This window comes from Phyllobates terribilis, unplaced genomic scaffold, assembly GCF_046119375.1.
Source record: "Phyllobates terribilis strain yellow unplaced genomic scaffold, ASM4611937v1 Scaffold_2__4_contigs__length_985480577, whole genome shotgun sequence".
NCBI lineage: Eukaryota > Metazoa > Chordata > Amphibia > Anura > Dendrobatidae > Phyllobates > Phyllobates terribilis.
Window position 1 is genome coordinate 441641255 of NW_027362762.1, and position 23429 is coordinate 441664683.

At 41.9% G+C, this 23429-nt stretch overlaps 1 protein-coding gene across 2 annotated transcripts in view; it reads right to left on the bottom strand.

Moving 5' to 3' along the window:
* Positions 1-23429, bottom strand: part of POR (cytochrome p450 oxidoreductase) — a 75676-nt gene that overhangs the window by 18289 nt on the left and 33958 nt on the right. Inside the window, exons 1-9 of one of the 2 annotated variants that reach the window (XM_073665446.1) lie at positions 11209-11497; positions 10373-10421; positions 8809-8937; positions 6575-6724; positions 4940-5064; positions 4536-4625; positions 3368-3466; positions 2728-2844; positions 661-779 (exon numbers count right to left, since the gene is read on the bottom strand). In XM_073665446.1, the coding sequence (XP_073521547.1) occupies positions 661-779; positions 2728-2844; positions 3368-3466; positions 4536-4625; positions 4940-5064; positions 6575-6724; positions 8809-8937; positions 10373-10421; positions 11209-11255 (925 nt within the window). In that variant the 5' untranslated portion in view covers positions 11256-11497. Of the gene's footprint in view, positions 1-660; positions 780-2727; positions 2845-3367; positions 3467-4535; positions 4626-4939; positions 5065-6574; positions 6725-8808; positions 8938-10372; positions 10422-11208; positions 11498-23429 lie in introns of those variants that run through there. The other variant, XM_073665445.1, reaches the window with a different exon arrangement.

Below are 23429 nucleotides of genomic sequence, written 5' to 3' on the forward strand. Positions count from 1 at the left end.
CAATGAAGGAACTATGCATATGTGAGAAGAATAAGCAGTATACATCACCAGACGCTATTCTATTGCTCCTGTAACGCCATAAAAATGCAGTTATTAAAAAAAAAAAAAAGCTGCTTCAATACAACTTCCTAAAACATTAACCTGGCCATACACATTAGATGTCTACCGGCTGAAGAATGCTTCATACAACAGCCGGCTCTCCCATACAGGTCTTCTATGAAAAAGCCACAGACAGAAATCTCTGCCAGCAAGTTATCTCCGGGAGAACAAATTGAGCAACAGTCCAAAATTGGATATGCCATAATTGAGATCTTCCCCAACGATCGTTGGCTGGCGACCCCATTCACAATGTCGGCCGGACTAGTCATTTGTCTATGGGGAAGGGGGTTTTAGGTTTCCTTCATTTATATATAAAAAAAAAAATGTAAGAGAAGCATACAGAACTGTGTGTTCTGCTCATCTTCCTATTGTGGAGCAGAGAAACTAAGTTCCAGCAAATGGCACAAAGTCTATGTAATCTATTCTTATCTGCCTTTCCTAGAAAAGCACACACAGTCCAGAACATCACATGCACCATCCTATGCCTGGCCAGGACATTCAGCTATGTATGAAGCTTGGTTGTATGAGGTCAGGGACAAAGTTTACCTTAAAGAAACTTACCATCAAGGTTGTTCAGAGATATCACAATGTCAAGGTCTACTCCTAGAATTTCTCCTAGTTTGTTAACTATTGAAGACTCGTTAGCTGGATAGACGGCCACGTGATCTCCTGACTCATACCTAAAAGGACAGACAGGATTTAGGAAAAAGTATTTAAAATGCTTTTAAGGAGCCACTACCAATACGGCTATCAACTATTTCAGACATAAAATAGTCTTCAAATAATCTGATATCAGAACATATGAAAGTAGAAGACCATCTTAGTCTCAAATTCTGAGGAAGCAAATCTCTTCATCGTAATTACCAGTCTAGTTAAAAATCACTCACTGCAAACTGTACTTTAGAGTTATTACTTTAACATTTAGATCTTTAAGCCACTAGTTCTTTAGTTCACCACAAATCCTTATTTTAGTAGGCTTCAACATGTCAGCTTCTCAAATTCACTTTTAGCTAAGGCAGCATTACATACTAACCATTCAAAGGTACACCATGAAGTGCCACATTCTGCCTCATAGCTGTCAGGTTCTGTGCTGAGAAACCCTTATGGGTCTTCCATATACACTAATGGGGCACATAGGCTGTGTCAGACAACCCCTATAAAGGGTTAATCCACTACTTCTATATCGATGACCTTTCCTAATAGGTCATCAACACCAGAGTGGGGATCCAGCACTGATCAGCTGTCCTCAGTGAAGCTGGTGGCTGGATGTTACCAGTTGTGGAGCTGAGGAGTACAGCTCTGGCAACTGTGCAGTGGCCGCAGCCAGGTATTGCAGACCTGCCCCTATTCATTGCAAAATCTATATATATCAGTTCTTCAATACAAAAAGTTACACTCATTGTATAGAGTCATTACAAACAGAGTGATCTATTTCAAGTGTTTATTTCTGTTAATGTTGATGATTATGGCTTACAGCCAATGAAAACACAAAAGTCATTATCTCAGTAAATTAGAATACTTTATAATAACAGCTTGAAAAATGTTTTTAAAATCCAAAATGTTGGCCTACTGAAATGTATGTTCAGTAAATGCACTCAATACTTGGTTGGGGCTCCTTTTGCATCAATTACTGCATCAATGTGGCGTGGCATGGAGGCGATCAGCCTGTGGCACTGCTGAGGTGTTATGGAAGCCCAGGTTGCTTTGATATCAGCCTTCAGCTCGTTTGCATTGTTGGGTCTGGTGTCTCTCATCTTCCTCTTGACAATACCCCACAGATTCTCTATGGGGTTAAGATCAGGCGAGCTGCTGGCCAATCAAGCACAGTGATACTGTTGTTTTTAAACCAGGTATTGGTACTTTTGGCAGTGTGGACAGGTGCCAAGTCCTGCTGGAGAATGAAATTTCCTTCTCCAAAAAGCTTGTCGGCAGAGGGAAGCATGAAGTGCTCTAAAATTTCCTGGTAGACGGCTGCGCTGACTTTGGTCTTGATAAAACACAGTGGACCTACACCAGCAGATGACATGGCTCCCCAAACCATCACTGATTGTGGAAACTTCACACTAGACCTCAAGCAGCTTGGCTTGTGTGCCTCTCCACTCTTCCTCCAGACTCTGGGACCTTGATTTCCAAATGAAAATTGGAACTCTGGGACCTTGTGGAGTGTGTCAGTGACTGCCTTCTGGACATCTGTCAAGTCAGCAGTCTTCCCCATGATTGTGGAGCCTACTGAAACAGACTAAGGGACCTTTTTAAACGCTTAGGAAGCCTTTGCAGGTGTTTTTTGATAATTATTCTAATTTACTGAGATAATGACTTTTGTGTTTTCATTGGCTGTAAGCCATAATAATCAACATTAACAGAAATAAACACTTGAAATAGATCACTCTGTTTGTAATAACTCTATATAATATATGAGTTTCACTTTTTGTATTGAAGAACTGAAATAAATTAACTTTGTGATGATATTATAAATTAGTGAGATGCACACATATATATTTTTTATTATATAAAATATATAGTGTTTATGTGTATATGATATATGTATATACATATACACAAGGCTTCATGATCACAGTAAAGTGTAAACTTGCAATTTTGACATTAGGATTATAATACAAAAATTACCTGATCTTTGACCCAGTAATATCAAGTTCCAGATGCATCAAATGTCTTTCTCCAGCTTGGTTAAGTTTTCGGTTCACAGATACATTGGCCAGGAATGGATTTTTGGCATCAAAAGGTCTGAATGGAAGAAAAATGATCAGCCTCAATCCAAACACCAGGTTTTATACGATCACTAAAGGCCCCCCATGCACATTGGCTAAAAGTCGGGCAAACCAACCGACCATCTGATGTGTATGGGGCCCTCCCAGTTGTCTCCAGACAAGTCTGGGGAAGAGAAGGATTGGGCAAATGGAATTTCAACACCTAATGAATTTGCTTTCAAGGCAGATACATTGAAAATAAACACATGGCCGAGCAGAGCGCTCGCGTGTCAGGTGGAATCGGTAGAGATAGTCGTTGGCTGAAAGCATGTTCAGCCAACTTCTCTTTAATGTGCATGGTCAGCTTAAGACCATGACGTGTTTCATAGTGTCAACTTGATGACATGACAAGAAAGCACTAGGAGAAGGAACCCATATTTAAGCATGGTCTCTTCCCCAAAAAAATGCTGGCATGTGGCAGCGAGTGTAGTAACAAATATAAAGCCCACGAAACGTGACTTACAAATGGCAACTGAAACCGTAAAAGAAAAGCAACTTACGGTTTTTGTGTCTCGTAGCTCTTAAGACGGCCCATCTCCCCAGTGTAAACCTTAGTCATATTTTCATCTGTGTGCACAACAAGCTCATACTGACGAATACTAGCAAGAAAAGAAAAAAGACGCAATTACATTTGGGTACAGCCACACATCCTACTATATATATCATGTCTATGTGTAAATTAGTAGATATTATTAGCAGTAAGGCTGAATAGTTTTTTGGATGCCTATTTTTACCAGGAAGGGCACACACTGTCTACAGGAGCCAAGGAGTAGTAATTTCTTATTTCCCATGTGGCCTAGGCTACGAAGTCACAGGAGACTAAGGCTATGTGCCCACGATGCAGAAATGAAGCAGAAAATTTCTGCAGCATTTCTGCATCTCCCTGGCAGAAAAAAACGCATGCAGATTGTGCATGCGGTTTTCCTGCAGAATACATGCGGATCCACATGCGTTTCCGCATGCAGATTGACAAGCACTTTCCAGGCGATAGCATCACTTGGAAAGTGCTTGACAACTAGGTCACACTGTATAAATCCATGCAAACAGCATGGATTTATACAGTGTGAACCGTAAAAATTAAAACAAATAAAGCTATACTCACCCCCGAGGCCCCGGTGTGTGCAGCAGCGCTCGTTCCTGTCTGGTTCCCGGCTGCCGGCATATCGCGAGACAGAGCGGTGAAGGGCCTGCGGTCACATGACTGTGACGTCACCGAAGGTCCTTCAGCGCTGCTGGCATTCAGAGAGAAGACGCCGGACAGGTGAGTATAAACTTTATTTGTTATTTTATTCTTTTTTTACAGGTACAATGGTACCCAGGTCTGGATGAGAGTCTCCTCTCCTCCAGAACTGGGTACCATCCGCACATAGAGACGCATAGAAGCCGCTTGTAAAAATGTACAGTCGCGGTTTCTGTGCGTCTCAATGCAAGTCAATGGCGGGAGTTCCGCTGCGCTTCCGCAAAATTAAATGACATGCTGCGGATTTTTGTACACAGCATAAAAAATCCGCAGCATGTGCATAGAACATGCGGAATCCCCTTGGGGACCATGGGGTGCGGATTACCTAGCGTTTTACAAGCGTTTCCGCTGCGGAAATTCCGCAGCATAAACGCTTGAAAAACGCTACGTGGGCACCCAGCCTAAACAAGGAATTAGAAGCATCTTACCTGGATTCGTCACCTGTGGCCTCCACACCGAAGTGTTCACACACTGCAGGCCAAAACTGCTCACGCCAGGTGATAAAATCTTCCTCCAGACTGAGATGAGATAATGAGAAACACAGGTAAGGATTAGTTTTATTTACATAGGATAGCCACCGGAATTCAGAGGAGCCCAATGATGGGGAACACTAATACTTCCACAAACTAAAGTGCAGAGTTAATCTGGGAAGATTTGCAAGTCGTGCATTTCAGAAAGAATCAGTAATTGAAATCTACCACTTGTTTTATGGCTCTGAGCTTTAGAGCATTGTAGCTCTCAGATAGGATCTTCTAACAACTTTCTGTGACATTAAAAAAAAACAAAAAAACTCTTTTCTACAACACTAAAATTGTGAACATAGAGCACTCACTTGCCATCATCATCCCCCATTCCTAACTCAAAGATCCTTTCAGCGCCCAGCTCTTCAAGCCTTTTGTCCACGTATTTGCCCATGGAATTAAAGTGCTCATATGTCTTATTTCCGAGGCCAAACACCTACAAAAGGAGGAGAAAACATTGTTAAGCTCAGTGGTAAAGAAAATTAAACTGAAAAAAAAAAAATAGAGCAGAAATTTTTGGCACCTATTACAGGCTCTTCACCACTTTGTTGCATGTAAATATCTTAAGGCCCCGTCACACTAAGCGATGCAGCAGCGATCCCGACAACGATACGACCTGTCAGGGATCGTTGCTGCATCGCTAATACATCGCTGGTGAGCTGTCAAACAGGCAGGCTCACCAGCGATGAGGGGAGCAGCGATATCGTGGAAAGAATCGTTCCACGATGTCCTGCTCCCGTTACCAGCCTGCTGCTTAAGCAGGAGCAGGCTGGTAACTATGGTAAATATCGGGTTACTAAGTGCGCGTGTGCCCCTAGTAACCCGCTGTTTACCATGGATACCACTCTGCTACGGTGCGCTGGAGCCTCCGCTCACTGTAGCAGAGTGGTATCCATGGTAAACAGCGGGTTACTAAGTGCGCGCGTGCCCCTAGTAACCCGATATTTACCATGGTTACCAGCCAGATCGTTGGTCCCGCTGGTCACACACAGCGATGTGTGCTGGCCAGCGGGAGGCCAACGACCAAAAAATGGTCCAGGACACTTTGCAACGATCAGCGACCTCACAGCAGGGACCTGATCGTTGCAAAGTGTCACACATAGCGACATCGCTGGTGAGGTCGCTGGTGAGTCACCAAAACCGTGACACAGCAGCGATCTCACTAGCGATATCGCTTAGTGTGACGGGGCCTTTAAAGAGTAACCTTTTAAACACACACACTATATATATCTATCTACATTAGATAGATAGATATGGCATAGATAGATATCCAGGCCCATTGACCCCGAACAATCACTCAAAACCCCCCAAGAGAGTTGCACACATCTGGGGGTTTTGAGTAATCAATGGGGTTTTCAATAATGGACCAAATGCTTGCACTCAAATAAAATTATAAAGCTTTAGTTATCCTTTTAAGTGTTATTCCAATCTTCAAAAATATTGTTGAATGGTGCTTTTGAATACAAAAAATTTTGCAATTTACTTCTTATTAAAATATTCATCAGTTTTTGCGATATTAACACATATCATTTACCTACAACTCGTTGCCTTGGAGACCGACTACCACTATTTAACAACAGAACATGCACAGTTATAAAAGCTTTTGGATTGAGCTTGTAAGCACTGTTTTGAAGCTGACCAGGATTGCTGGAGCTCGCCGTTACCTCTTAACCCCAGCCAGCTTCAACGGAGTACTTAAAAGCTAGACAGCAGCGGTGGTCGGTCTCTTAGGCAACGAGCTGTAAAACAAAAGATAAAAGTGTTAATAGCTCAAGAATGGATGCAAACTTTAGCAGGCAGTAAAATTACAAAAGTGCTTGTTGTTTTAGAGTACAGTCTGACAATATCCACCTACGGAGATGGGAATAACTGTTTAATGCCACATTTCTTTACTGATTATTAGTATGTGCCCATTAGTGCCTTTCATTATTAACAATAGCGCTCACTGCAAATTTTAGTCCAGACAGGTCAACATCGGCCTCCTGCAACCAATCATAGAAGTCCTGAGCGTTATCTGTGGGGTCCCCTTCACCATATGTCGCCATGCAGAACACAGCAAGAGAGTTGTCAATGTCCGTAAGCCGACTAAGATCCACCTGCAGAACAGAAATAAACATTTCATATAATATACGGGGCACTAATAAATAAATTATATATATATATATATATATATATATATATATATATATATATATATATATATATATATATATATATATATTCACTAAATACATACTAAACCACTTTCATTTGTTATTGAGAAATAACTGGGGAAATAATAGAAACTCTGCAAAACATTTGTCAGATTTTCAGGGGAGGGCAGTGGCATTCCGCTTCTTGAAAGTAATGGGCACAATTACACTTTTCTTGGAATAATAAGACTGCCATGATATTACAGAAATTCACTCCCCGGCAACCAAAACATCCATGATTCCCACAGCACGCTAATGAAGCCCCCTGACTTAGCCCTGGATAAAATTCAAATCATGAAAGAATGTGTCTGGCGTCCATTGTTTGACCGCCTTCATTAACATAACAATAGGTTACTATTGCAGCTTTTTGGATTTTTTTTTTACAGAAAGGCTGTTTTTAATAACTCCTATTAGCTGCATGCACTGCCCATTGGAGGAGCTCGGTAATTGATTAAACATGCAGTCAGTGGCGCAGGCAATCCCGGCAGATCTGCACAAAAGACTCGACAGTTCAACAATTCTGTCCTAACACACAACAGCCATACCACAGGAAAGTTATGGTGCGAGGTGACGGAAAAAGGTAAAACTAATGCATTTGACACCAAATACTTCGCTAGAACATATGAAGGTTATCTTTTTAATAGTGAACCGCAATGTGAACAGAATAAACGTTTCCTTCCACCCTTATAGTAACAACAGTCTACTTACTCTCTATAATCTCCATTACAATTCAGCAAGACCAAACCCATCATCGCTCATATATTTCCACACTAACCTGCTATCAAATCGAAAGTACTATCCAAGCTAAAAAGAAAGTGACAATCAGGTCAAAAGTGGACAGTTCATGCTCATCTTTTATTCCTGCTGCTCCCCTGAATATTCCACTTTTAACCTTTTTTTTTTTTTAATCCGCTATACTTTTGCAGAGTTATTGGCCTATTAATTTTGTGCAAATTTTTAGAATCTTTTCCAAGGGGGCGTTGCTCACATAATTCTCTCTGTATTATTACCCTGTGAGCCACACCCCTTGTAAAAATAATGTAAATTAGCACAAATTAAAAAGTCCCATCTCTCTATGACTATATGGCGGTTTATTAAAAAAAAAAATACTCAGGAGAGCTGTGGAAATAGAACAGCAAAAACTGAGAACTAGATGTAAATCATTGGAAAGTGACGGCCACCTAATGTGCATTGAGGCCTCAGCCACTCTCTCCTAGAGGCAGATGTCACAGAAGATAAGGACTGAGCAATCTGATTTTAACAGCCCTATCCTTTTATCCCCTGGAAGAGAAGCCACCAGTGGAATCTGTTAGTGGCTTATTCCCCCCCTTCAGCTGAGAACTCGTACATGCTCGGCTAAGGGTCCACATGTATGGGACAGTTAATTAGCCAACAGCTATCCAATGAGTATGGCCAGCATTTTGCTTAGGGTTACCATAATAACCGATGGTTTAATTAGAAAGAAAAAAATAAAAGTTTGCTCTAAATGGGATCCATTCTAGTTTGTCCACAACCATACGGATGCAAAGTGTACCAAAAAAAAGCGATGTGAATTATCTGTAGATCATATTTCTATACTTTGTATAAAAATACAGTTCCATGCTGGAAGTTAAAAGGAAGGAAGTTAAAAGGGTCTCCCAGGTTTTCAAATACATTATAAAGCATCTGCCCGTCAGGAGCTCAAACTTGATATGTATGTCACTATATTCAGTAATTTTGTGGTTTTTATCTTCTTCAAATCATGCTACTTGGCTGCTTTTTTAGTTCAGCTCCATTATAAATTGTGGTAGTATAACCTACACAGCATGAGCAAATGCTTTACCATGGCGCTAGTATAGAGCTTTAAAAGGAATCCTTTGTACTCCGCTACGAGAACATTTGTTTAACATACAGTTCTTCTCCCTTATAGACCCCTCCCCTATAATGATTTTGATAGGCCATAAATTCGCAGCAATGCATGCGCTGAAGCATGTGAACACTACACTCACCATTTCAAATTCTTCCGGGTCAGCCGCCATACCACGCATACCATAACGGTGAGCATCCTTAGCGAGCCGATTAGCAAACTCTTCGCCAGTTCCTGTCTGCGATCCATAGAATACTACAATATTTTTGCCCTAAAAAAAAAAAAAATGAATAAAAAATCAAATATATAATATATTCACATACATACGTACACTGGCGGACAGTCAGGAGAGGGCCTCTGTGCAATAACAGTATATGGGCCATTTACAGTCCAATAGCTCATCATAATGCACAATTCCACCTGCTTTGGAGGTGGTAGTGGGCCCCTGCATACATAAATATAAAAAAATATATATATATTACTTTTCTATATCAAACCCACACGTGTTATCGTGTTGATCCATGAATAGGCAATGAGATGTTACTTTTTCCAATTGTTAGTCTGGTTCACATACATAGCCGGTTTAGGAGTAAAAAGTGCTGATTTTCTATGCTTTTATTGGCCAAAAACACTGCGGCCAGATGTTACTTCAATCTACATATATTATTATTTTACCTAAGTCCCTGTATCTATTGCTTTGTGGCATACTCAAGCAAAGCATGCTCCTTGTATGGCGTTTTCTCTGGTATTTTTATCATACATTTTTCACAAATAGCAGAAATTAAACAAAATAAAGAACGAGTGCATGTTCAATGCAAAATACAAAAAACAACAACAGGGCTAAGGGGTCAGGAAGTCAAACTTTCAACTCATGTTTTTCCCCACACTGACTTTCCATAATCAGCTCATGTAAACCAATTGACAAACTGGGAATAACAAATTTACTGCAGTAAAATAGTCTGATCTTGAGAGAATTATTATTTTTATTTTCAGGTCGAAGTCAGTACATTTATAGCAATCACTGTGTCACCCATAACAGATACCAACTCTAGAAGACTGAAAAAGTGCACAAAAATTTATAAAAAGCAAAGAAAAAAAGTGTGTGAAGAAAGTCTTAAAAAGTGACTTCTTGGTCTATCTTATCTTATCTCCACTTACCATTCAGCTGAAAGCTAAGTACTAATGCCTGAAGGAAGCTATATCTGGCTGGGAAGCTGCAGACTACAGCATTTCTCAATGGGATTAGAAACAGGGTCTGGTAAATATCAGCTTCCATGATCACTAAATATCACAAATCATGCATTTATATTACCCAGCAACTATATTTAGGGCTATCTGTATGTTCTCCTCACTTCCTCACCCACTCCTGATACTAAGATATAGTCTAAATTATACTTGTTATAACAAAAGGTCTACTACTTTTCTGGCTAAAAGGGCATTTAATATCCGTTATGGTCTATGATGACCGGAATATTCACTTTTTTTATCCAAAGTCAGGACTGTATTCAAAAGGAATTGGAAATACAAAGAAATAACTTCTACGTTTCCTTTTTGCTGGATCCACTTTTGGTACCGAATAAAAACCTATGGTTGAATTTCTCAAAAAACATTTTGTGGTTAAACCACTGTTAACATAAGCCATCTTTTTTTGGCCAACGTGAATAGTCCACTTTCAACAACCATTCAAAGAGTTATAGATCACTTACCGTCTTCTTCATCTTTTCCACAAAGCTACTTTCTCGCGTACTAGATGTTCTGCAAATAAAATATTTGGCCATTACAAGAATTTGTGGCAATTTATGGTAATATAACCTGGGCTACAAAATGCATTGACTTGACATGGTCCAAAAAAAAAAAAAAACTTATGTTGTAATATACGGTAATAAGAACGATGATTAAGTCACATAGAAATGTGGTTAATGTGAAATCAACTACATACGTGTGCTATCGTCAATTATTTCCTTCCTATTTCTATGAACAACATAGGCTTCCAAGTATCGAGGACTGTCATTGGGCAAGACAAGTTCTGCCACTTTTGAATTCCATGGTTTACCAATTCTTCACAATTTGACTTACCACCAGCAAATGGATTGAGAAACCAAAATGTGGCAAGTGTGAACAAGACAGACAAGGAACATATTTGACTCAGCCTTTGATGATCTCAAAACACAAGGAATGTTGCATAGTTGTAATCACAGTTCCCGTGTTTTAGCCTTCACCTAATGGAAATATAGGCTGAACTTGATACACCAGACTTATACGCCATTTTCCTATAGATCTTCTAGGAATGCGTTTACAAAACAATTTCAGAAGTAGCAGACACACCAAACTGATCAGTTATAAAAGCAAAACCTTACATAAAAGGGGAGCGAGGTGACAGAGCATGTCAGAGCTCAAATTCCAAAGAGGCGAAACATGAGCCTGAAGTTCTCACGAGCAGCAAGTTCAAATGGAAACAAAACCAAGAAAACCTGTTTCACTACAACTTTCTCCTTGGTATTGTTGCCTTCTCTGCACACTCCCCAACACTCTCCTTACTCACCCCATTACAATGACATCCTCTTGTGGGACAGAGCTGAAGCATCCCATCCTTAAAGAGTCTTTAGTGTACTTCTCGGGACAGGCTAGATTAAAGGCATTAAACTCCCAGATGCCGGTACACGACAATGCAGACGTTGCTTCATTCTCAGCTCGGTCCGGAAAAATTATAACAGATTACGATTACAAGAAGTAAATGTTGTTACAGCCATTTACTTGATTTCCGAGGGCTCCCCTCCAGAGAAATACTTCTTAAAAGCCACTCTGGCGGCACAAAAGAAACAGGAGGGGAAAAAAAAAGGAAAAGCAAAAGAATCCCTCACATCTGGCAAGAATGAAAAAAAGAATGGGAAGGGAGAATGAAAGATCCCAAGAACCACTGCTTCTCAGCTCCCTCTTCACCCCTCCTCCTTTCTTCCTCTTCTTGCTCTTTATCTGTGTGGAACAAGAAAACCCACACTCCCCTTCCTTCCGCCACCATTTAGTTTCCCAGGAAACTGTTTTGTATCACAGACGGGATCCTCCTCTTACACACTATTTTCCGACTTTACACCCTAACGTTAGGACTGGCTGGAACAACTAGAGGTGCGCTAAAGTAGTGACTTCCATAAAAGTTCTAAACAATTGCCAGTGGAAAGCCTTCAAAGAAAGCCTGAGTGTGTCATGTCACTGACCCCTAGCAGTTCAACTTTTTAAGAGGCGATTGAATACATAAAATATTTGGCAAAATAGACAGAGTTCAAATACTTGAGGAGAGAATGCACTCAAGGTCTGGCAGTGATTGGAAGAGGCTCTGGGAATTGAGGAGCCTCTACATCTTACAACTTCCCATAAATTTCCACAAGCGACCAAGGCTTTAATATCTGTACTCTGTAGATTATTTTATTTATAAATATTTAGGATGTGCGAGATCGAATGGTACTGAGGCACTCACTGTTAGGATGGAAACACATGTATGGACCACAATGTCCAAACTGACCATATATGGCCTTGTGGTCCATACATGGACGGTTGGTTTCAGCCTTAGTCAACTGTGCACGTTACAATCTGACAAAGCATTAGGTTACATAGAATATCCTCCAGACCACATACAGGTCAGAAGATGCTTGTAATCCAGTAGATAGTGTTCAAGTCGCCTTAGAAGCTGTGTGTCAAAAGAGAGATGGGATGTTGCCAGAGGCTTTCATTTAGAAAGGATTTCCCCGCTTTACGCCACTTTTAGTATTTAGCGTCAGTATTTGTAAGCCAAGAACAGGACCAGATCCAAAACTCAAAGATAACATGCAAATACTGATCCACAACACGAAATCAAATTCGGCTATATAAAAGGGGTCTAAATGTGAGGAAACTTTGCAATATATCTTATTAGAGAAAATTTTCTCCTAATGGATTCATTCTCAAATTTAAAACGTAAAATCTGTCTTCAGTCAAGATAGAAATTTCTGATTCCTGAGATAGAAGATGACAGTAGGTGCTCAAAGTTCTATGAAAAACTTTCAGGAAAACTTGCAGTAGAATGTCTCCATCACCTGCCTCTCCGTAGAATTTTAAAAGCACCAACTGTCACCTTTCTCAGTAATGGGAAAATCTGTTTTGAGAACGAAAGATGAGTTGAGGTGGAGAAAAAAGCGGATTTCTATAAGATCTATAACAAAGTTGCTTATTTTCATGTGTACTATTGATTTATGAAATAAAAATTAAAACTGGGTACTTTTTAAATCTGCCATACGGTTCCAGAGATCTGGTTCTTTTTGTTTAGTGCTAATCCTTTAGGTCTTTTCCTAGGGGGCTTTGCTCACAAGGTAATAATATTATTATTATTATTTTTAATAATAATAATAATAATAATAACAATGTAGAGCAGCCTAGACACAGCCCCAGAGAATTCTGAGAGTAACGCTCCCTTGGTAAATACTATATAAAAATTGAAAAGCAGTGAGAATAAATAGCAAAAATTGGCCACTTTCGACCTGGTGACAGGTTCTCTAAGTGCACTAATCTCTTCCCTGTCAAATACGTTTTGAATAAAAATATATGGAAGATCTCCCTGTGTACCAATTTACACAGCGTTAAAAATTTGTCATTTCAAAAAAGTTGTGCCATAATTCCGAGACCCTCACCATTTGCTAAAATAAAAGGAGCAGAAGTACCTTCTATTAAGCCGGTCTCCAATCTCCACAGAGAAGAGCAGTTATCTGAGCACTTGTGGCTCTTCTTACCATAATCTGTGGGGGGGTGGGCAAGAGCTCTCATACTGCGTTATTTCATACAGCAAAAGGTTGTGGATGTATCCCACCAAGGACAACATCTGAGTGGGTTACCTCCGGGTTCTCCCCCACATTCCAAAGACATACTGATAGGGAATGTAGATTGTGAGCCCCACTGGAGACAGTGATGATAATGCATGTAAAGCGCTGTGGAATTAATGGCGCTATATAAAATAAGTAAAATATATAAATAAAATAAAATGTATAGCAGTCCAATGGAGGCCAAACCAACTCCGATGGACTCCCTCTGATGAATGAGGGATTAAGGATACATATAATGCAGGAACACACTGCAAATATACACTGAGAACACAATGTGAACGAAGCCCTATCACTATAAAAAGGATACCATAGGAAATTAACCATCTATCAGGTGACTAGTACTAATATCAGACCAATTCTAATATGACCTAAACATTTTACATGTTTAGCCACATGGCTGAGTAATAAAATCTCTACGAGGGGGAAGATTAGAGATACTTATTTATTGGTCCAGGTGCAAAATAAAACTTTTCCCATAGAATTGTACCAGTCTGCCACTTGAATCAGTACTAATCTTGCGGTAATCAGTTTTCCGCATTCATTCACCTTCCACAAAGACAAATTTAATGTGAAAAGAAACGTAAAGACGTTGCGTAACAATCTGGATTATCAAACGATTTCATGAGGTAAGGGACCGTTAAGGCCGCACTAGAAACTGCATATGAAAGCTTTGTAAAGCCAGCATTAGCATTCCCACATCCTGTAACATGAGCTGCCTTTTGTGAGACATTTATCCCATTCTGCTCAGAAGTTCACATCTGAACCTTCCCCACTGGGCCTCCTCACCCAGAAGGAACCCCTTACACAAACATCTTAAGCAGTTGTGCTCAGCAGGAAAGCCAACACGCCAGATCTGTGGACATGTCTCTGTAACACAAGTACCTCTACAGCCCAGAAACACCAGAGATGCAGGTACACACAATGGCAGCTAGCTAGCTGGGAGAAGAGAATAGATTGATAATCAGCAGTCTAGCTTCAGATTTGCCATTCTACGTTACTGCAAGCCAGCATTGTGCTGAATGGCGTTAGCCTGGCAGGGCATTATTCACACTGAATAGGACTGACTGGAATGACCATCATCTCAAATAACACCTGGTTAGTAAATACCTCTATCACACATAAAACAACAATTCTGGAGCAGCTTTTCCAATATTTCTAAGCTGTCCTGTTCCTGTTTTTTTTTCCTACATAAGTATAAAAAGATTGACATCTGGGCGTTACCAGTAGGGGGTGTGTCTCTACAGATCAGAATCTGACCAATTAGTCCTGACAGTATCAAACTATAAGGACACACCCCTTTGACAAGGGAAATGGTAACACCCAGTTGCAAATGTATTAATACATTATTAACAGGAAGTGAACAACACAGATTCTCCAGATTGGGTATTTCGCGAGGAATGCAAGCATTTACTAAAACAGACATGTCAGGAGAGCTGGCCAGGCCACAAGTTTGGCATTGTTATAGTATGTGCACACGACGTCTTTATCAAGCGGTTACGCCCTGTATCATGGCTAAAATAACGCTAAAAAGAAAGAACCTATGCAGTGCAATGTAAAAAAGACTTGCTGCTCTTAGGTTTAGACTTTTCAGCTTCTTTTAAACCTGTTTGACCCTTGGAAAACTGAAGTGGTTAAAAGAAGCTCAAAAGACAGAACACAGCAAGCGGATTGGAAGCTACTTGTTATTCTATTCACTACAAAATGTAAAAAAATCCAACAACCAAAAACGGCAAAAAAAATACACAACAGAAAAAGATAACCGCATGACCTGTCATTTTCAAAAACTCGGCAGGTTCACACATGTCTAAAACTTCTCGTGTGCATTGGACTCGCTCATCTGCGTTTCGCAATCCGAGTATGGCCCATGATACACAGATCAGCAGTTGGGCTCCTGATGAAGGTGTAGAGTTCTGGCCAGGAGACCTGCGGACGAGGTGTGCATCATGGTCCATACTCAAGCCGGAGACACACATTTACCATTTCGCAATTAGCTTTTGATCCAACATAAGAATATTCTCTACTACAATGTTAGCCAATTAATGGCAGGAGATTCACATGTGGCTCACAGGAGACTTCTTGGCATCTGCAGATACTTTTGCGCAGCAATGACCTCCAGGCACGTCCTACCATCACTTGGCACCGCAGACAGATCCATGTAGTTGGCAACTGGCACAAAAAAAAAAAAATATGACCAGCACTTGGATTCTTGGTTTAGATTTTAAACGCACATGGTTCTTCTGTCGGCACTGTCAGACTCTGCTCTGTAATATTAGCAAAAACCTGTTGTAAGTGGCCTATGCTGTGCAGAGAGTATATTGGAGACAGGCTGAGGGGAACTAGAGTAAGGAAATGGCCCAATATTATGTGTCATAGGCTATTTTCTCAAAAATCTGTGCGTAACAACCTATCAAGAGCCCCTGAGGATCCTAATAATATCAGGAAGACTAACGATGTCTACTAATGAGCAACCGTAAACATCTTATAAGATCCTCATTAGGATTACCTACAGAAGACAGACGCTGGCAAACAATTGCAGGAAGGGATAACCAAAGACATGCTTGTATGAACTATCTTAAAAGACAAGGTTTCGGGACAGTTTTGCAAATCCAGATGTTAAAAACCACAAACATGAGAGAACTAATTACTGGCAGAATTCTGCACCAGTTTCGTCTACTACAGTCCTGTGTCAGATCGGGGGGCATAAGGTCCATCAGTAACATGAATTCTGGAGGTCCACTCTACAGCTACATGCAAAATATTAGCCGATATGTCTTCACAAATTTCCTGCTAACACATACTCCATACATTTCAATGAAAACTGGCTGCATGTATGTGCAGTCACATTTCTACTGAAGCAAATGGAGAATGCAGTGCGGCAGAATTGGTTGACAGCCATCCAGGCGATAGGGGAGGATCACAGCGGCAGCATTTCTGGCATATTCTGTAAAAGCTAAGTGCACAACTAGAGGCAACAATGGCCAAAAAATGCACATTTGAGCAGTGAAAAAGCAGTTTTAGCAGAATACTTGGCACGCAAGTTATCAGTCTGAAATAAATGTAACTTCTACATGTGTACTCACCCTTAAATCCCATCTGCTTACCTCCAGGACCGGTGCTATTCCTCCGATCGCAGCACCATGTCTTTCAGTGAATAAACAAAGTAAGGGCGTTCCAGCTTCATCCAATTCCAAATTTATTAAAAAAAAATAAAAAATGTAATAAAGCTATAAAAATTGATCCATGATGTTGTTATAGAAACAGCAACGCGTTTCCAACGCACACACTGCGTTCTTTGTCAGAGCTGCACATGAAGTGGCTGTGAAAACATTTAAATGGCCAGACGCCAATAAAAATTCAGAAAGCGTCTGGCCAGTTACGGCTAAGTGCACACGGTGCATGTTTGGTGCATTTTTTCCAAGCGGAACTGGGCCAAAAATGCTAGGTAATCCTTCTGCCAGCTAATGAGAATCCTGAAGTGCTGTGCACATGATCAGTAATTTTCCTTTGAGTATTTGCAGTGTGTTTAAATCTGCAGCATGTCAATTCTTTGTGCGTTTTTTGCCGCGTTTTTCACCCATTGACTTCAATTGAGTCAGTCAAATTTTACAGTCACCTGTAAAAAAATCAAAAATAATAAAACATCATATTCTTCACCTGTCAACCGTAATCCAGGTAATCCATAAGTGTCCAGCGGCGATCAGATAATTTATAGAGCAGTCACATCCAGAGATGCGACTGCTCTATTACGCAGCCAGCGATACAATGAGAGGAGCGTGATCGCTTCCGCAGTGTAAAGTGCTGAGATGCCGTGAAAGAGGTCACACGAGTTCATCAGCTGATTAACATCATAATAATAATATTATATTATTATTATTATAGTGCCATTGATTCCATGGCGCTGTACTTAAGGGGTTACATACCAAATACAGATATCACTTACAGTAAACAAACTAACAATAATAGACTGGTAAGGAGGAAAGAGGACTCTGCCCTTGCGGGCTTACATTCTACAGGATGATGGGGAAGGAGACAGTAGGTTGAGGGGTTGCAGTAGCTCTGGTGTTGTTGAGGTGGCAGCAAGGTCATGGCAGGCTGTAAACTTGTTTGAAGAGATGGGTTTTCAAGGTTCCGCCTGAAGGATCCAAGTGTGGCAGATAACCAGACGTGTTGAGGCATAGAATTCCATACGATGGGGGATATTCGGGAGAAATCTTGAAGGCGATTGCGTAAGGAACGAATAAGTGTGGAGGAGAGAAGGTGGTCTTGGGAGGACCGGAGATTACGTGAGAGAATATATCGGGAGATTAGTAGTTTGAACTGGATACGCTGGGGAAATGGGAGCCAGTGAAGGGATTTGCAAAGGGGGGGGGGGGTAGCAGAGAAGTAGCAAGGCGAGAGATGGACCAGTCACGCAGCAGAGTTAAGGATGGACTGGAGGGGTGCAAGAGTGCTAGCAGGTAGGCCACAGAGGAGGATGTTGCAGTAGTCGAGGCGGGAGATGATGAGGGCATGCACAAGCAGTTTAGTAGATTGAAGGTTGAGGAAAGGACAAATTCTGGAAATATTTTTGAGCTGAAGGCGACAGGAGGTGGCGAGAGCTTGGGTGTGGGGTTTGAAGGACAGGGCAGAGTCAAGGGTTACTCCTAGGCAGCGGATTGTCGGTACAGGGGAAAGAGTGATGTCATTTATTGTGATAGAAAGATCAGGTGGGAAGATATGAGAGATGGGGGAAAGATAATGAGTTCAGTTTTGTCCACATTGAGCTTGAGGTAGCGGGAGGAGAAGAAGGAGGATATGGCAGCTAGACATGCTGGGATTCTGGACAGCAGAAAGGTGACATCTGGGCCAGAGAGGTAGATCTGGGTGGCATCAGCGTACAGATGGTACTGGAAGCCATGGGATTTTATGAGCTGTCCCAGGCAAAGGGTATAGATTAAGAAGAGTAGGAGTCCTAGGACAGAGCCTTGATGGACTCCAACAGAGAGGGGGCAGGGTGAGGAGGTAGTGGGAGACGCTAAATGTGCAGTTAGAAAGGTAGGAGAAGATCCAAGAGATAGGGCAAGGTCTTTGACGCCAAAGGATCTGTAGTAAGAGGCAGTGGTCAACTGTATCGAAAGCAGAGGACAGGTCAATAAGGAGTACAGAGAATTGTCTGTCAGCTTTTGCTGTAAGTCATTGGTGATTTTGGTAAGGGCAGTTTCGGTGTAATAGGACAGGTCAATAAGAAGGAGTACAGAGAATTGTCTGTCAGCTTTTGCTGTAAGTCATTGGTGATTTTGGTAAGGGCAGTTTCGGTGTAATGGTGGGGGCAGAAGCCGGATTGTCAGTTGTCGAAGAGAGAGTTAGATGAGAAGTGGGAGGAAACGTGTTGCTTAAGGAGTTTGGAGGCAAATGGCAGCAGCGATATGGGGCGATAGCTGGACAAGGCGGTTGGCTCGAGGGATGGATTTTTGGAGGATGGGCGTGATTGTGGCATGTTTGAAGGCGGCGGGGAAAGATTCAGAAGATAGTGATAGGTCGAAAAGATGGGTGAGGGATGGGATGAGGGTGAGGTTGGGGAGGAGGTGGGATAGGGTCGAGTGCACATGTGGTGAGGTGTGATTTGAAGAGGAGACGATTAAGGTCTCTTTCCGTGATATTAGGAAGGGAGGTTATCGGGGTAGGGCAATGGTGTGGAAAACAAAGATGTTGTGGTGGTCAGACAGTAAAGACTTGCCCTGTTTGGTCAATCTTGTTTTTGAAGTGTGTGGCAAACTCCTCAGTAGAGATGACGGAGGTCGGATGGGGCAGTGGAGGGCGGAGGTGAGAGTTAAAAATGTTGAATAGCTGTTTAGGGTTTTAGCATAGGGAAGATATGAGGGTTGTGAAGTAGGCCTGTTTAGTAGAGGTGAGTACTGATTTGAATGCGAGTGTTGCTTGTTTGAATGCAGTGAAGTCATCTTGCGAATGTGTTTTCTCCCAACGCCGCTCCGCAACCCTGGACGCTTGTTGAAGCTGTTTAGCGAGGTTGTTGTGCCAGGGTTGCCTGTATACTCGGTCGCCCCTTTTATGCATGGCAGAGCGCAACGAGTCAATAGCTGATGCGAGAGTGGCAGTGTAGACAGCAGTAGCGCTGTCTGTGTCATGAAGTGAAGATATGGATGTCAGTGGTAGAATAGAGTTAGAGAGTGTGTGGGTGTCTAGATGTGCAAGGTTTCTGCGGGGATGTGCCAGTTGCTGGACATGGGTGACCGGTGAGGAGGACAGGGATGAGAAAGTGAGTAGATGGTCAGATAGGAAGCAGAGTCGGGTAAAGATGAGGTCTAGTGTGTGTCCGTCTGTGTGGGTGGCTGAGGAGGACCACTGAGTAGGTCCAAAGGATGAAGTAAGCAACAGGAGTTTGGATGCTGCTGACTGGCGAGTGTCAGTGGGGATGTTGAAATCGCTCATGATGATTGTGGTAATATCAGCAGAGAGAAAGTAAAGAAGCCAAGTGGCCCGGAGGTCAGTATATGACAGCCACTTGGAGGTTGGAGGGAGAGTAGATGCGGACAGAGTGGATTTCAAAAGAAGGGAGAATAAGGGAGGGTAGAGATGGGACAGGGCTAAAGGTGCAGTTGGTAGAAAGGAGAAGAGCCACTCCTCTACCATGTCTGTTACCAGGGTGTGGAGTGTGGGTTAAGTGCAAGCGACCGTAACACAGCGCAGCAGGGGAGGCAGTGTCGGAGGGTGTCAGCTATGTCTCTGTGATGCTCAGGAAGGAGAGATGACGAGAGGTATAGAGGTTGTGGACAAAATGGAGCTTGTTGCAGACAGAGCGGGCATTCCAGAGTGCTCCAGAGAGAGGTAGCAGGGGGGTGGGCGTCAGGGGGACCGGTTTTGCGTTAGAGAGGTTGCGGTAGTTTGCAGTTGGTTTGATGCGATAGATGGGGGAATTGGTCGAAGGTGCACGCTGTGGGGGTCCAGGATTGGGAGATATGTCGCCAGCAGTGAGGAGAAGCAGAGAGAGGGAGAGCAGGTGGGAGAAGGTGAGTGTCCGACTTGTTTTATGCTTTGGTAGGATCGATCTGAGGTTGAGGCGCATGTCTGTAAATGAGGTCAGGTGTTGAGGTAAGAGGGAAGGAGAGATGATGATTTGGGTAGAGGGTGCCTGGGTTTCTGGATAGCGAAGGAGAGTGAGGATTAGTGGGGCAAGAACAGTAAGGGCATATGTAAGCATAATGAAAGTTAAGTGTGAATGAGAAAGAGAAACTAAGTACAATTAGTATATAGTTATTTGTACCTTCTGGCCACTTCTGGCATATTTCATTTTTAGTCCCTTAAAAAGAAACCCTTTAAAGCCAGACCCATCTGTGCCAGACCTGGCTTGCTTGATTTCTGGAGCTCTGGCCAGCACATTAGGTGGGTCAGGTGTGCAGGAGCCGCAGGAACACTGCTCACAAAAGGATGATCTCACTCACGCAGCGGTGGTGCAGTAAGTGAGATCACCGGAGCTCATCAGCTGATGAACTCATGTGACCTCCCTCGCGGCAGCTCAGCGCTATACACCGACACAGGAGCGATTACACTCCTGTGTCAGCTGGCTGTTATGTAGAGCAGTCACATCAGAGACTGCTGATTTGATTGCGCTACAAATAATCCAATCGCCGTGGGACACTCTTAATTATGTCATCACAACGGACAGGTGAGGGATACTTTTTTTATTTTTGTGTTTTTACAGGTGACAATGGGTTTAAATGGATTAGGTGTTAGGCAAGTATAAGGTTGCTTTTAATTTTCTGTTTTTCACAGGGGACAATGACTTCAAGGGATTAGGAGTTAGGTGTGTTTTTTTATTTTTAAATAAATGATTAAAATTGTGTGGAGTTTTAATTCAAATAAAAGATTTTTTCAGGCCGTGTGTTTATTTAAAAACCTTTATTATGGAGTTCGCAATGGGGATGTCTAATATTACGCCTCTCCATTACTAACCTGGGCTTCATGTCAGCTGCCAATACAAGGCTGACATGAACCCCAACCCTATTACACCACTTGCCACCGCACCAGGGCAGAGCGAGGTTAAGTGCCAGAATTGGCGCATCTTATTGATGAACCATTTCTGGGGCCGCTGAGGGCTGATATTATTAGCCTCCAAAGGAGCCAGTATCCATGGCCCCTTCCCTGACTATTGATATCAGCTCACAGCTGTCTGTTTAGCCTTTGGTGGTTAGATATTATAAGGGGACCCTGTATAAATTTTTTTCTGGGGTCCCCTTGTAATCTAGCCAGTAAACGCTAAGAAAACAGCTGTGGGCTGTTATTGATAGCCAGGGAACATTTTTTTGGGCTAATTGCCCCTTCCCTGACTAGTAATATCAGCTCCCAGTGGTTAGCTTTCCCTCTGCTGGTTATGAAAATGATGCGGGAGTCCACGCAATTTTTTTTTAATTTAATTATTCATTGCATTTCATTTATACAGAAATCCCATGCCCAGTGTGCTTGTTTTTGATGCTGCATAAACTCACCCGCAGCATGTCAATTTCTGTAGCGGAGACGCTGCAGATTTTGACTGCATGAAATGCCATTATATGCGGTAGTTCCGCATGTACTGACAAAACAAGTGCAGCATTAGAACACAACACCTTGGGTGCAGCGAAAATACGCTGCATCCAAAGCGCAGTTGGTTCCTGATCGTGGGGACGTACCCATAGGCTAATCAAACAGCCGTGAGCTGTTAATACTAGCCAGGGGACATGTTGGCTTAATTGCCCCTTCCTCAGCTAAAAATACCAGCCCTCAGCTGCCCAAGAAATGGCACTTCATATTTGAATGGGATTAGGACTAATGGGATTAGGACTAATGGGATTAGGACTAATGGGATTAGGACTAATGGGATTAGGACTAATGGGATTAGGACTAATGGGATTAGGACTCGCTGTCACCAAGCCCTAGGTTTAATAATTTAGAGGTGTCAGCCAGACACCCTCACTACTAAACCTGTAAGTAAAGAAATAAACAGACACACCGAGAATAAAACGCTTTATTTGAAATAAAACATCCTTTAATCATTTAAATTAACCCAATATACTCACCGCAGGTCCGACAGTAATCCAATGTTAAAATGATGTCCCACGTTTATATTTTCAAATATCTTTATTTAGCTCCAAAAAGCAGTCATTGCTGTACAAAAAAGCAGGAAAAAACGTGCCTTTTTTGCTGCCAAAGATGCAGAAACCTTGCAAAAATTTCTGCAATCAAATACTCAAAGTGCGTACATACCCTAAATGTTTTCACAGCCACTTCATGCGCAACTCTAACAAAGAACGCATTGTGAGCATTCGAAATGCGCTGCTGTTTCTATAACATCATGAATCGATTTTTATAGCTGTATTAAATTTTGTTGAATAAATTTAGAGTTTTATGAAGCTGGTTCTTCTTTACTTAGTTTATTCACAAGTGGTCCCTTGGATTCCGTGTTTCAAAACACCTAGAGCATGGGTGAGCTGGTTCCTTTGCTTTTTTTCAGGTCTTTCAGTCACTATATCACGTGACTGCTAGAGATGAGCGGATTTCTTCGTGCAAGCCAAGTCCGCGGTTTAGATCTGTGCCCTATGACAAGAGCTACTCGAATTTCCTGAGCTTCTGAGTTTGAGCGTGATGCTTGATTTGCCAACCGAGCGTGACATAAGTTGTGCGGTTTACCGCTTAAATTTCATCAGCACGGCTAACCAGAAAGAGAGTCTGGGATCTCTTAAGGTAAGGAAATTCATGCAGCTCCTCTCCACAGTCAGAGAGCACTGACTTGAACCATGAACAGGGGTTGAGTGAAGTGATCCGCTCATCTCTAGTAGTGCAAATATGGGGGATTTTGGTTTTACATCACTCCCTATACAGTATAAATGATATGCTGAATGGGTTGACAAAACTTAACATACATTTATGGCTAATCCATGGACTT